Source organism: Pituophis catenifer, unplaced genomic scaffold (genome assembly GCF_029215685.1).
Source record: "Pituophis catenifer annectens isolate HBS135680 unplaced genomic scaffold, rPitCat1.0.hap2 SCAF_3, whole genome shotgun sequence".
In the NCBI taxonomy this organism is placed as follows: Eukaryota; Metazoa; Chordata; class Lepidosauria; order Squamata; family Colubridae; genus Pituophis; species Pituophis catenifer.
Window position 1 is genome coordinate 37,695,097 of NW_027256883.1, and position 14,901 is coordinate 37,709,997.

At 36.5% G+C, this 14,901-nt stretch overlaps 1 protein-coding gene across 1 annotated transcript in view; it reads right to left on the reverse strand.

The window, feature by feature from the left end:
- The window catches only part of CSPP1 (centrosome and spindle pole associated protein 1), a 59,771-nt gene extending 44,988 nt beyond the window's left edge, over window positions 1–14,783 (reverse strand). The window contains exons 1-6 of the mRNA XM_070942235.1: window positions 14,711–14,783; window positions 12,419–12,560; window positions 11,797–11,893; window positions 5,392–5,489; window positions 3,127–3,150; window positions 2,692–2,772 (exon numbers count right to left, since the gene is read on the reverse strand). Of these exons, the coding sequence (XP_070798336.1) occupies window positions 2,692–2,772; window positions 3,127–3,150; window positions 5,392–5,489; window positions 11,797–11,893; window positions 12,419–12,520 (402 nt within the window). The 5' untranslated portion in view covers window positions 12,521–12,560; window positions 14,711–14,783. The remainder of the gene's footprint in view (window positions 1–2,691; window positions 2,773–3,126; window positions 3,151–5,391; window positions 5,490–11,796; window positions 11,894–12,418; window positions 12,561–14,710) is intronic.
- Window positions 14,784–14,901: the final 118 nt, after the last annotated feature.

Consider the following 14,901-nt stretch of genomic DNA (forward strand, 5'->3'; position numbering starts at 1 on the left):
GCTCTCCGGATCAGACGCTATTTACCGCTCTGAGTCCCAAGCAGCAGGAAACAAAGGCTGCCTTGCGCCGCAAATATACCAAGGCAGAATCCTGATGCTGCACTTTCAGCAGACAGATGAGGGCTGCCTTGGCCATCAGCTGGCGCAAATATACCAAGGCGAATGCTCATGCCGCACAAGTTCAAGTAGTGCTTCGCTCCCACACTTCTTCCGGCCCTCAGTCTCTCAGGGAGATGCTTGACTTCCTCTCAGCCCCAAGACACTGGCTGGCCCATGAGATGAGAGAGAGAGAGAATGAGAGAGAAAGAGAGAGAATCAGAATGAGACAGAGAGAGAAAGAGACAAAGAATGAAAGAGAGAATGAGAGAGAGAATCAGAATGAGACAGAGAGAAAGAGACAAAGAATGAAAGAGAGAGAAAGACAGAATGAAAGAGAATGAGAGAAAGAGACAGAGAGAATCAGAGAGAGTGAGAGAGAGAGAATGAGAGACAGAGAAGGAGACAGAATCAAAGAGAACCAAAGAATCAGAGAGAATGAGAGAGAGGGAGAGAAAATGAAAGAGAATCAGAATGAGAGGGAGAGAGTGGGGAGAGAGAGAGAAAGAGGGGGAGAGAGAAAGAGAATGAGAGAGAAAGAGTGGGGGAGAGAGAAAGAGAAAGAGGGGGAGGGAGAAAGAGAAAGAGTGGGGGGGAGAGAGAAAGGGGGACAGAGAGAAAGAGAGAATGAGAGAGAGTGGGGGGAGAGAGAGAGAAAGAGTGGGAGAAAGAGAGAGAGAAAAAGGGGGGAGAAAGAGAATGAGAGAGAAAGAGTGGGAGAGAGAGAGAAAGAGAATGAGAAAGAGGGGAGAGAAAGAGAAAGAGTGGGGGAAAGAAAGAATGAGAAAGGGGGGAGAGAGAAAGAGAATGAGAGAGGGGGGAGAGAGAAAGAGAGAATGAGAAAGAGTGGGAGAGAAAGAAAGAGGGAGAGAGAGAGAGAAAGCGAAAATGAGAGAGAGAGAAAGAGAGAATGAGAGAGAAAGAGTGGGAGACAGAGAGAGAGAGAAAGAGAGGATGGAGAGTGCCTGAAGGACCCCATCCCGTACTGGGAGTCTAGATGCTTCAGCAAGCGGGGCACTGGATTCGTATTAGTGGTCTGCGAAATTTAAAATTATGAAGTTGGTGGTCCCTGAGGTCCAAAAGGTTGGGGACCCCTGGCCTAAGACCATCGGAAAACACATATTTTTGATGGTTTTAGGAATAACTTTATCGTTGGGGGTCACCACAACATGAGGAACTGTATTAAAGGGTCGCGGCATTAGGAAGGTTGAGAACCACTGCCTTAGCTGCTTGCCTTGCTTCGCTTGCCTGAATCCATTCCATCAGCAAGCAACTCCCTGCCTGCAACCAAGCAGGCAGGGAGTTGTGGACTTCAACTCCCAGAATTCCTCAGCCAGCAAAACAAAGCTGGCTGAGGAATTTTGGGAGTTGAAGTCTACAAGTCTTAAAGTTGCCAAGGTTGGAGACCCCTGTTCTATTGGGTAAGTTTTTTTCCCCTTTGGGATCTTAAAAAAAAAAAATAGTTAATTGGGGGTTTTTTTAGTTGTTCTTTTTTAGACCTAGTCATTTAAAGTTTAGGAAGTTTTAAATTTAGCTTTCATATAAAAATAAAAATAAAAATAAAATAAAATAAAATAATATTTGTGCAGCTTTCTGAGATTTAGTGTGTTTCTGTAGTGTTTCACTCTAACTACACAAACACACAAAATCTCACAAAGCTGTATGTGGAATTTTGTGTGTGTAAAGTGTGAAAGTTGGGTTTTTGGGCTTTTTGTGGCTGTGTGAAGTTCCTGCTTGTTGCAGGGGCCATTTTGGGTCTAGCACAGCTACTTTTACATTGTGGATGAGCCAGTTGTGTTGTGTTGTGTTGTGTTGTGTTGTGTTGCGTTGCGTTGCGTTGTGTTGTGTGTGTGTGTGTGTGTAAAGCGTGAAAGTTGTTTTTTGGGGCTTTTTGTGGCTGTGTGAGGTTCCTGCTTGTTTCAGGGGCCATTTTGGGTCTAGCACAGCTGCTTTTACATTGTGGGTGAGCCAGTTGATGTTTTTTTAATTTTTATTTGGTGTGCGTTGGAAGAGGGGTAGTCTTATACGGCGAGTATAGCCCAAACCCTATATTTTAACAGGAAAATTTGGGGGTCGTCTTATACGCCCAGTCGTCTTATACACCAGAAAATACGGTATTTAGAATTTCATATTCTAGGGGATCACTATAATGCAAAATGCATTTTGTCAAAGCAAAACAAAATTTCACCTGAACAAGGAAATCATAATTTGATATTCATTTTTGAAAGTACAAAGCTGCTATTTTTTTTAGTGTTAACAATATAAAATCAGAAGGTAGTACTCTGAACATTTTTCCTGAAACTTGACTATTCGATCATTTATACATACCAACAGGAATACAATACTGTAATTAGCTATCCAAACACATGGGGAAATTATTTTGAAATTGGAAGTTGGTGAAATAATACGTAGACTAGTTTTTTAAAAAATGGCACCAAAAGAATTTGAACTTAAATCTTACTTTACACCACTCATTGCAACGTTAGTTTTGACTGTTAAACTTTTTATTTTCTAATTTACAAGTTAAAATATATCAAAATATATATTTGCAAATCACAACAGTTCTGCAAATTGTTTAAATTCCTAAGAACTTACCTTAGCTGATCTTCTGTCGCAAATAGGAAGAGAAAGTCCCTGAGTATATGGGTCAACTTCACCTGATGTTAAATACCTTTTCTATAAAAAATGAAATAAATATTTATTTAAATCAAATTATCTTTATATGTTATAGAAATAATTTAAAGCTAATATAAACTGCTAATCAATTTGTATATTCTGTATTGATTATATTTAGGTAATACAGAATTATCAATTTTGCAGTGAAATCAAATACAAGACGGAGCATCAGTACAGATAAGATGATATGAACAGAAAACAGTGAATAACATGTGAAAATCAATTTTTTAATGATGGGACAGTCACAAAGCCAAGCCAAGCACAAAGACTGATTTCTCACCCAAGACTTTTTAATAGCACATTCAAATAAAGTGAGATATTAATTTGAAGAGTAGCATAATGCAAGTATCATACCTTTCTTTTTGCCTGTGACATACCCTAAAAGTTTGGAAAACAGATTTCATCTTAAAGAATATTCTGACAATAGTTCTGAATCTTTTTTCCTTTTTTAGACAGACACGTGCAAATTGAAAACAATTTAAAGAAGCTGATTCTTTAAAAGTGCAGTAAATAATACTGTGTTTCCCCGAAAATAAGACCCTGTCTTATATTTTTTTGAACCCTGAAATAAGCACTTGGCCTTATTGCCATGCGCTCAAAAGCCTGATTGGGTTTATTATCAGGGGATGTCTTATTTTGGGGGAAACAGGGTATCTAATATATCAATTTACACTATTAAATTTAACTATTTCTAAAAACATTTTCAATGTTTTGGAAAACTGTCACTGGAAATTCTTCTATACATATTGGAGTTATTATCTTTACTACTGTATCTTCACACAAAGACAAGCACATACTGAAAATTCAGCACAAAAGGATTTAAAACATCTGGAAGTAGATTTTTTAAAAACTAGTTGTTAACCAAGTTTGTTCTTCCTGCCATTACCTTATGAACTATCATATATATATGATATTAGATATGATGTAAAACATAATTTTCTGCTAATTCATCTTTTGATGTTAATGTTAATTATATACTAAAGTTATTTTTCTATTTCTCTAATCCAAATTCATCTCACTTTTTTTTTACTGAATATATAAATATTCTTCTGGGTTTTTTTTCAACTGCCTCTATTTTTCAGACATTATCTTCTCTTGTTCCCTTCTATTTCCAGCTGCTTCTTCAATATTTTTATCTTCCATTTATCTATAAGTAAAATCCCTCTAACATATTTAATTTAGATAGATATATCACTCAGTCCGTTTTCATTTGTCTGAATAATGCTGATTGGCCTGCAGTTCCTTAAATATTGTCAAATAACACATCACAGCAATGTTAACTAAACATAAATGAAAATTTGAGGTAGAAGTTCCTTCTACTTCTGGTGTCGGTAAATAAAATATTTAAAATATTTAAAAGTTAGGGTCATGTTTCATATACACCAAAAATATATCCAAACATAACTACCACCAGCAATGTTTTTAAAAGTCTTACATACAGCCATTTGCAGTCGGGCCAGCCATGGTGCTTTAAGGTTCATAAAGCACGTCCAGACATAATAAAAGGTTACACTGCCCTCAACATGCCTGCATTTTTCAAGTGACCTGTGATCATGTGATCACCATTTGAATCTTCTTTGCAGGTTCTTGGGAAGCCTGTAGGGGAGGTTGTAAGTGAGGATTTGAGGTCCATTCCACCAGAAATTTCCTCTAGTCCCTCAGCTAGAAAGGGGAAGCATCCATTGAAGGAATGGACCTCAATCTGGCAAAAATGCTAGCAAAACCAGCATTCTGAAAGGCTCTGCGACATTCTGACAGGCTCAGCATTTCAGTCCACCTCTTTCACTAGTATTCTTCTCCTTTCTGGAGGAGAAAATGCTAAAGGCTCTGTGTCTCAGCATTTATCTGAAGGACAAAACGATCAAGTTTCAGAACATGAAGATGAGAAAGGTTGCTACTGAGAGGTGGAATTCCGGAGGGGAAAATGTTAAAAGTCCCTGATCAGCCTCAGCATTCTGAAACAGTGAGGCTCCAAGCCTTTCAGAATGCAAGATTCACTAGGGTTTCCACTCCAGAGGAGAAAACACTAGCAAATGTATCATTTTCACAGTGGTTTGAAAGGCTATTTTATGGGTTACAATACAATGTACCATAAACTCATATAAAATATAGGCTTACAGTACACATTAGCCTAAAATGTGTTTGGCTAGTTTTTGATTAAATTAAACTAAGTATTCATCTGTTCAAAATAAAATTTCTCCCTTTGATCTTCCAACCAAACTCCTTTCAAAGCAGCTTCCAATCATTTTTTTCATCTTTTATTTATTTTATTTATACAACATATAAAAATTCAATTTCCATCAAACAGTGTGTGATCTGGGTACATTGTTTTAAGCAGTCATAATCCACATATTTGTTATAGTATTCTTCACAATAATATTGATAATATAATAGCAGTAATACTTAATATTTATCTTCTTTAACAAATCTCAGCTTTAACATTTCCTCTTTTTATGTCTCTTATTTATTGACATAGATATTTTATATGGCATCTAATCTACATGACACTACATAGCAACAAATTTTAGAAATTAATATGTTCAATTCTTAGGAAATTTAGTTTTATTGTATTTTTGTTTCACAAACCAGCACTTAAATTTTAATAAGATAGTTTCTTACTTGTGAAAGGTATTGCCTGTAGTCCTGTCGAAGTTCTTCCTTTAATTTGTGTTTTTTATGTTCATAATCCTCCCCCAGAGGCAAGCTTAAGCCATAGTCTACAAAATACAAGGCATTTCTTATCAATGGTCCGTGCAAACAATATTCCAGTGTAACAAACTTCAGAATTTATTCAAATAAAGGTAATTTAATATTTCTATTACCCTATAAAGGAAATTCAATTGAAAAAGTTCCAGTTTTAAAAATTATGATCAGAAATTTAAAATGCACTCTTACTACAGTGTGTTCTTAAGGATATAAACATAGCCTTTAAACATTTTAAAACAGGAAAAAAGATCAATAAGAGCTTCTTGAGCAATACAGTATTGTATATAACCATCATGTAGGCTTACTTCATTGCGAAGATGTATCTGACACAATTTCCAAGCTATATCCAACATGTATGGAGAATTAGTGCCTTAGAGAGAGACCACAGCTGCGATATAAGGATATTTGCAAGAGGGATCTAAAGGCCTTGGGAATGGACATTAATGACTGGAAAACCTTGACCTCTGATCGTTCATCTTGGAGGCTAAAGACGCAGCATGGCCTTCTCCAATCCGAAGAGACACTTGTTGGCAGACTGAGGCAGAGGCAGTCCCGGAACCAGCAAAATCTGGGGGCTGGGCGGGGGACAGAATGTATCTGCCCTCAGTGTGGAAGGGATTGCCACTCTTGAATTGGCCTTTTTAGTCACACCAGATGCTGTTTTAGGACCTCTTTCCAGAACACGATACCAGTGTCTTTTGAGACAGAAGGTTGCCAATGAAAGATCCAACATGTGTATTCTCTACAGTGTATTCAGAAACCTTTTTAATCATTGTAGGTATAAAGGATCTTCGGTCAACTAATTTTTTGGATTAAAAAATTGAAATAGGGTATAATGACTGGAAACAATAAAGTTCCAATGCAATACAATTCCAAAGATCACAGGGTTCTTCACCTTATTCCTCCAGTGCCCTTGCACATATTCTACAGAGTGGATTGCAACTCAGCAGCAAAGCACATACCTTGTAAAAAGTTCTATGCTCAATCCCTGCCAGAATTTGATGTGAAATATCTGTGCCAAATATCCTGCTGACCTGCTACAATTCTATTTATCAACTACCAGTTGCAAAGAGAGTTGAGCCATGTTGGTAGTATGGGTCAGGTAATTATCACTGAAACTAAATGTCGATGGAGATTCTCAGTCATCTAAGTGTGTTTGTCTCAAAAGTGCTTTTTTCCAAAAGGCAACTGTACTTCATTTTTTTTCCTTGAAGAAGTTTCGCTTCTCATTCAAGAAGCTTCTTCAGATCAAGCTGAAAAAGCTTCTTGGATGAGAAGCAAAATGTCTTCAAGCAAAAAACAAAGGCCAGTTGCCTTTTGGAAAAAAGCACTTTTGGGACATCACTGAAACTAGTAACCAATTTGCATCTGTTACAAGCAGCTGGGCTGAAGGAATTAATAAATACCTAGTGCATCTAGCTCTTTTTTTTTTTTCTTCTGTTCAATTTTGTCCGATTCTTGGAGACTGCCTGGAGCCAGTCCCTGCAGTTTTCTTGGCAAGATTTTTCACAAATGATTTGCTACTGCTTCCTTCCTAAAGCTAAGATAAACTGGCCCAGGATCATCCAGTTGGCTTAGGGCCTAATGCAGAACTCATGGTCTCCTAATTTCTAACCTGATGAATTAACCACTATAGAAAACTGGCTCTCTGTTTAGATATTCAAAATAATAATTTCTCCTATTTTGTTTAGATTTTCTTCTCCAAAAGGAATCAGAAAAATAAAAATAAACATATTTTGGTGGAGTCATCCAGCTGGCTTTAAGAATAGATTCCATGTAATCCAGCTAATTAAATAAAAAAACAAAAGCCACAATTAACAAGAGGAAACCCTAATATCAGAACCTCAGATGTAAATCTATGGAACTAGTCATAAAGTCATAAAGACAATCTGCATCTGTTGGATTTATATAGCTGCCAATCTCACAGTGTGATTCTGGGCAGCATTCAGAAAGCAACTTGTTAAAACAATTAAAACATTAAAAACTTTTAAACATAAATAGAAATAAACATTGTGCATGTTTACATAATTAAATAGATTATACTCCTTTAGCTCCATTAAATTTAGTGGATCTGTCTTGCACATCAGTATGAGTTTGAGTAGACTTTATAATGTCAATGATGAATGATATTTTTAAGAAGAAAAGAAACTTTTCTGGTATAAAAAAGTACGAGAAGAATAAGATGCTTATCAGTTTAATATGACAAGAAAATACAGAGTATCTCCAAGGCCGCACAACATTTAAACTTTAGGCATGTTGGGCATGAGCTATAGCTTATTAAAAAAAAATATACAACTGAGACTATTTATTTGGGAGGTTGCTTGAACTTCATAATGCATTATATACCATGATAAGCATATAACATAACAGCAGCTTATGAGCATTGGCCCTCTATGACATCATGGAAATATTTTTAACAAGGATAACTATAAGAGATCCCTACAGCTTACTGGAAAGCAGATAGCTAAATACACTTTTCTAAATACACTGGTTTCTTTTCAATGGCAGCTGGATTTCATAAATTCCACGATCAATTGCTTGGTAATACTGTATATACAAATATCTTCCTAAATACTAATGGCCTCTTTTGTACTATTATCAGTATATTGCAACTATGGAGCATGTCTTAATGACCAATATTATATGTATTAGTTAATTTAACCTGACAGCTACAGTCCTGTTTTGGTAAATAAAACACGCTAAATTTTATATGCTAAATAGGTTAATAAGAGGTTTACAGTACGCAGGTACAGCAATAGTTACTACTACGCAAAAAGGGAACTTTCGTTGATATATATTTTTTCAAATAATAATGCAACCAGGGAAAATGTTCACTAAATTATCCTTATTTATGAAATTTCCAAATTCATCAAGCTTGTAACAACTAGTATGTTAGACTACAGCTAGTTTGTCTGAACAAGGTGATTTTTACCTTCTAAGATCAAAACATTTACAAATCAAAATCCAAATATGGAACACATACTCTTTTTGGTGCTGTCATGGTGTTTTCCCAGGAGGCCTCTGAGGGTAAACTACATTTAATTGTTATTTTAGGTCACTTCTAGTGATGTCATTTTTACCACTGCCAGACTACTGACAACACCAAATACTTTTAATATGTTCAGCAATTGTAAATTGCAAAAGTAAGTGTGCATTTGTAATGTTTTGGTATAGAAAAGAGAACAGTTCATATATGTATTCTTCCTGATCCTTTAAATTATCGAAGTTTTTTAAGGAGAAGAAGTAAACAAGAGAATTGCTCTGATTTTAATTAAAAACCAAACAGAAGTTTTATCATGAATACTGTATCAACAGATGGACATTCCATATGAACTTTGTTTCAATCTGCTAAAATGTAAGAATGTACACATTTTCTGGCAAAGAGAAAGGGCTGGATGAAGAGGAAATAGAAATGGCAGAGCAAAAAAGTGGTATTAGATGAAAAATTAACAGGCTCTTTTCCCAACCACTGTTTTATTAAGAAATCCAGCGTCTTCCATTTAATTTTTTGTCAGTTTTTTTCTTCTCCAATTTTGTTACATAATTTATATAAATAAAATGTAATTAATATAATATAATCAATATTCCTGTCATTTGTATTAAAATTAATGATTATTAAATTGGAAAAGACAGGGTAGATAAAAGGGAAAGAACTCTTGGACAACTTGTTTCCTGATTTTAATCCATGTGCAAAAACATCATATGCGATTATTTTGACCTGGCAGCAAATTTTATGCCTTTTCAGTAGCCTACTTTCCTATATATTTTTGTATTCATAAAACAAACTTTGGACAAGTATTATTTATCTAGAATTTTTAATTTCTGAAATATATATAGATTTTTGCTTTAACATTCTGCCAGATAGACCAGCATTTTATCATTTTATCAGATGATGAACTGAAATTGAGAGAAACAGTAATTTGTAAATAGCCATACTTAGTGAATCCAAGAATGTCAATATGAGCAGAAAACTCCACAATCCATGCTATTGAATATTGACATTGATGTAATTGCTTGCTACATGGAGCATGTATATATGTTATGAGTCTAAGTACCAACTACATGCAGTCCTCCACTTACAACAGTTCATTTAGTGATTATTTGAAATTACAACGAAAAAAGTGATTTATGACCATTTTTCACTTATAACCATTGCGGTATCCCCATGGTCATGTGATCAAAATTCAAACACTTGGCAACTAACTGGTGTTTATGATGGTTGCAGTGTCCCAAGGTCATGGAATCACCGTTTGCAACTTTCTGACAAGCAAAATCAATGGGGAAGCCAGATTCACGTAACAACCATTTTACTAGCTTAACAACTGCAGTGATTCACCTAACAGCTGTGGAAAGTTGTAAAATGGAGCAAAATTCACTTAACAAATTTCTCACTCAGCAACATAAATTCTGGGGTCAATTATGGTCGTAAGTTGAGAACTATCTGTATTAGACCATTTTCTAAACCTGGCTTTAGACAAACAGCAGCTACACCTTTCCTTCTAAAGAACTGCAAGGAAAATGTATGTAGGTTCTATGTACCTAAAGTACATTACTGATTTGTCAGAAAACAAAATATAAAATTCATTACTAAGCATCCTATACTTTGAAATCAGCCTGCATTTTGAGGAGGAGGAGTTGCTAAGATAAGATTAACATACAACTATGGTAGCACTTCTTTTTACAAAATGAGCTTAGATATTTTTTCGTGAGCTACTTTGTTGGTATTAATATCTATTCCAATTTCAAAATTACATTCTTTCTGAAAGAAATGGACAAATTCAAAATTTGTCTTTAAATTCAAAATTTAAAGCCACAGTTTACTTTAACATTAATTCTAAAAAACGTATTTTCCATATTTACTTTGTAATTAATTTAGTACAGGTTTCCAAAATAATTCCTGTAATAATCTCAAATGTCATTCACAAAAAAAAAAATCATCACAAATGGCAGCTACAAAAAATAGCATATATTACAAGAATAAATTAAATTTAAACAGAAGAAAGGCACATGTATAGGGACCTGCTGTTGCTAGGTAACAACTAAACCTCTGTGATAATATCTATCACTAAGCCCAGGTTGAAAAAGAACCTGGAGCATACATAGACAAAAATTGAAGTACCCCCAAAAATATGGTAAAATGAAGTAGTTGTGCACATAGAGATGGCCAAAAGTAGCAAATAAACCTGGAAAAATTAAACTGCTTGACTTAACTGGCAGACCTGCAGTTATAAATCATCATTTTAAAAGGACTTGCCCAGCTCTCATAATATTAAAGCCACAGTTCATACACCACAGTATATCATAGAGTTATTTTTTATTTATTTTTTATTTGTTTTACAGAATTCATATTCTACTTAAACCAAGAAATTTTGAATAAAATGTAAATTTCCAGGTGTCCCTATAGGACAGGCAGGATCATGTTAGTAAGTCATGTTAATACCTTCCTGATAAAACCTAGAAATACATTATAGGGCCTTCTAGATAATAATAAGCATGCTAAATTGCAAACAGAAATCCAGTACAGTGACCCCCAAAACAGGTTTTCTCTGATAACAGTCTAGTTTCAAGAATCAGAATCAAATGCAGCCTCTGAATCATTTTTAAAGCAACACCATGTGCAATTTTGCTGTATGATGATCAAGTCTGAGTTACCATTGCCAAGCCTCCCTTGCTATAGTTTCCATTGCTATTCCAGATGGAGCTGTAAGTCAAGACATAGACCTGTTCTTTTGGGGGACCCTATCTTCATCTTAGAGAACCACTGAAACCGATATTTCTGTCAAGATGTTTACAAACTACAAACACTTCCATCTTGCTACAGCCTAATCTGAACATTCAATCCCTTAAACCTCTGACCTGAAGTGGCAATATACGGCTAAACATCATCAGTATACTAAGGATATTTTACTCCAAAGAATAAATGACCAGCAGTTGCAGACAGGCATTAATTAACATGGGAAGGATAAACAAGTCCTGCAATCTCATATTGAACCAACTGCTTTTCCTGCAATGACTGCAGACTAAAACAATCTGCTTGATAAGATTGGAACAGGGTGCATAGTGGCCTTTTTAAAAACCAAGTGACATCACACTTTCCCTCAAAAAAAGGCATTAACCATCTTGCACTGCAAGGCTATCCATTATGCAAGAAGTATGACATGCCATCTGGCTTATCACTATATCATATTTAAAAATTTAGCTTCAAATATTTTGAACCTATGATAACATAACAAGGATACTAGGATAAATTCAACCTTTAGATCAATGTAATCATTTCCCACTGACTGCAACACAATAACCATTAGAAAAAAATAATACCATGCAAAGCAATATGTTGACTATTCGGTGGGATGTTTTCTTTAGCCATGGAGATTAATAATTCACTAGCCTTTGAAAGTTTCTCTGCACTTTTATTCTGAAAAAGAAAAAATGATAAGGTACAACTAACAAATGTATGCAAAAAGTATAAAAAGTGCTATTCGGAGTAAGAATAAGCATAAAAATCATAGAACTAGCTTTCGGGTGATTCTTCATCCCCCACCCTTCCAAGTTTTAGCTTGATAGCTAGGGTTAATGGAGAAGCGGGGAAAACAAGTTCAGTCATTCTCATATTTTTGAAAAGGAGATTGATCTAATAGAGCAAGATAGTCCTGTTTTCTTGATATATCAGGTTCCCACCCCCAAATGCATTAACAATGTAAGCTTTTGAACTGCATAATTTTGAATCATAAGAAGAGGTAGTCAGCTAACTGTATAGAAGAGAGGACTATGTATATTATATATTGTTCCTCCTCTCTGTGAAGTTTGTAGGTATGATGGTCTAATATGGATTAAATCACAATTTATATAATCATTTGGACAGAAAGATCTGTAAGAGTCTTTAACCTGAACTACAGAAGCAGAATTGTGTTAATTTATTTGTTTTAAAATAAAATCTTACCTGCATCTCCATGTATGGGGGATCATTTTCAAGTTTTGCCTTGTCCTGTAACAACCTGGCTTTGTGATCTTCAAGGAATTTGTCTAGATTCTCAGCCATCATTGTTTACTTCTGGAAATGATAATCTAACTGAATATAGTACCTAATGGATAAATAAAAGAAACACTATTTTATTAGATGCCTAAATTTGCTTAATCAATATACAGTCTGTTTGGTTTTTTGAATCCCATAGTAATTTGAAAGAAACCCCTTAAACCCCTCTTTAACCCCTCTTGGACAGAGAGGATTGCTGGTTTGAAAGAGGGGTTAAAGAGGCCATTTATGTCAGAATTGAAAAGCCCCCTCTCAGCAGAGGGGAAGGGATACAATATCATCTATCTCCAATCTACAACACAGTCCTTTCAACAGTGCCAAGAAGGCTCCTCACCAATTTGCACCACTCAGGTGACCCTGATGACACAGATAAACCTCCAGGTGACCTTAATGACCCACTAAAAGAATGCAAATGACCAGCTGTCTGCAAGGAGTATAAATCCTTCCATTCCCCACTATTCAGTCAGAGCTGAAGAAGCTTCTTGGACCAAGAAGCTTCTTGGTCTTCAAAGAAAAACCAGAAAGTCCAGTTGCCTCTTGAAAAAAAAAAAGCACCTTTGGTGCTACCAAGTCTGGGGTTCTCAAATTGTGGGTTGCAATCTCCAGAGGTCACACGTAATTTAGAAGAATTGCATTTTTTAAAAAAATGCTGATCAAGTTTGTGCAAACAAAGTGGGAGTGCTTTAAAACTTGTTTGTGCTGTCTGGATACACCTACTGTGGGTCTGTTCATATAAAATATGGAGTAAAGCCTAAAGCAAATTTTAACAGATGGCTAGGCTTAAAGAGGTCTACCTTCTGTCAGAGCTATCTGCCAATCACAATAGTTTTCTTTTTTAGTTTTATTCATAAAACAAAGATGTATTATTTTAGATCACACTACTGTGCACTTTGAGATAACCCCTATATTTATAGAAGACACCTAATCAAAACATGAAGTAAAATTAGTTTATTATGATGCATTCTTGACAAATTCATAAGGATTTTACTAAATATCCCACTGTTTTCAGTAAATTTGTAGATTAACTACTGGGTGATCTCCTCTAGAGTCTTTCAAGTAATGGATTGCTGAATGATATGTAGCTTCCTAAGGGTAATATTTTCCTTTCTCTAGTACTGTACTCTCATATTTTATCCATTTTCCAGAATTTTTCAAAGATAGTGAACAGAGATTTGCTTCATCAACAAAGTTCCCTCACTTCATAAACTATCTTATGTTATTTTTCTTCTTTAAACCGATGGCTCAAGCATCACATAAAAATGGCCTATCCAACTTCTCTAAGTACAAAAGTACAAATATTCCTTCAAAATGTTTTGATGAAGCCACAGGACCATGAGATGAAAGCGGCAGAGACACCCTCCCCTCAAAAAACAATATTTCAAATTGCAGCTGCCATATTATGGGAGTGTTTCCCTTTCAAGGCTGGGTTAACAAATTCACTGTTAGCCTTCGGGAAATGAAGAATGGATTTCCGCAAAAGAGAACATTTGTTGGAGAATGAATCACTACTATGTTTGCATTTTTTTCTCCATTTGCATTAACTTGTATTTTTACACCTGATTTTTACATCATTCTGATGGCATCTTATGGCTAAATCTTTTATAGTTTCACGATGTCAATCGCTAGGATAAGATTCCAGCAGCCAAGAGCCACACTAAGCAGATAACCAGAAGCTACGGATATCCGAAACATCTTCTCAATCCCGAGAAAACGACACCGAACAAGGCGAGCCGCTCGCAGTTGAGACAGAAGCGCAAAAAAAGCAGCTTGAAGTTTCCGCCAGCCCTGTCGCTTTAAGAAGCCGGACGGCGTTGTTAGGCAACCGAAGTACAACAAAACCTGCGGCCTCCGAGGAGCTTTAGCGAAAGCCGACCGGCCACGCAGCGACTCCATAAGCGCCCGACTTTCTGAGGCGAACATCTGGATTTAAAAGGACAATTCTACGGCCAACCTCCGACCCTTCTGCCAGCCTTCTCCAAACCCCTGCGAGATATACAAGGGAGCTCCCTTCACCCCGGACCCCCTGCTTGCCGCTTCGGGTCCATTTTTAAACCTTCCCCACCCGGTGGGGGGGAGGGGGAAGAAAGAAGAAACGAGCTTTCTCGGCGCGCGCTTGTACCGGACTAGTCGTAGTCCGCATGAGCCTCCTTTGGGGTTGCAGCGACCAGTCCTTCGGAACCGTCGTTGCCTGAAGCTCACCTCCCCTGCCGCTCGCTCCGGAAAAGGCCCAGGCGCCGGCGGGTGGTCTAGCAGCGGCTCCCGCCGATTTTCCTCAGTCTCAACCGAAGCTTCTCACAGCGCTCCGCCTTCTCGGGGAGGAACCGAAAAAAAGTGGAGGGCGGAGGGGGTGGAAATAGGCTGCGGGCGGCCTCTGCTGCCTGGAGTCAAAA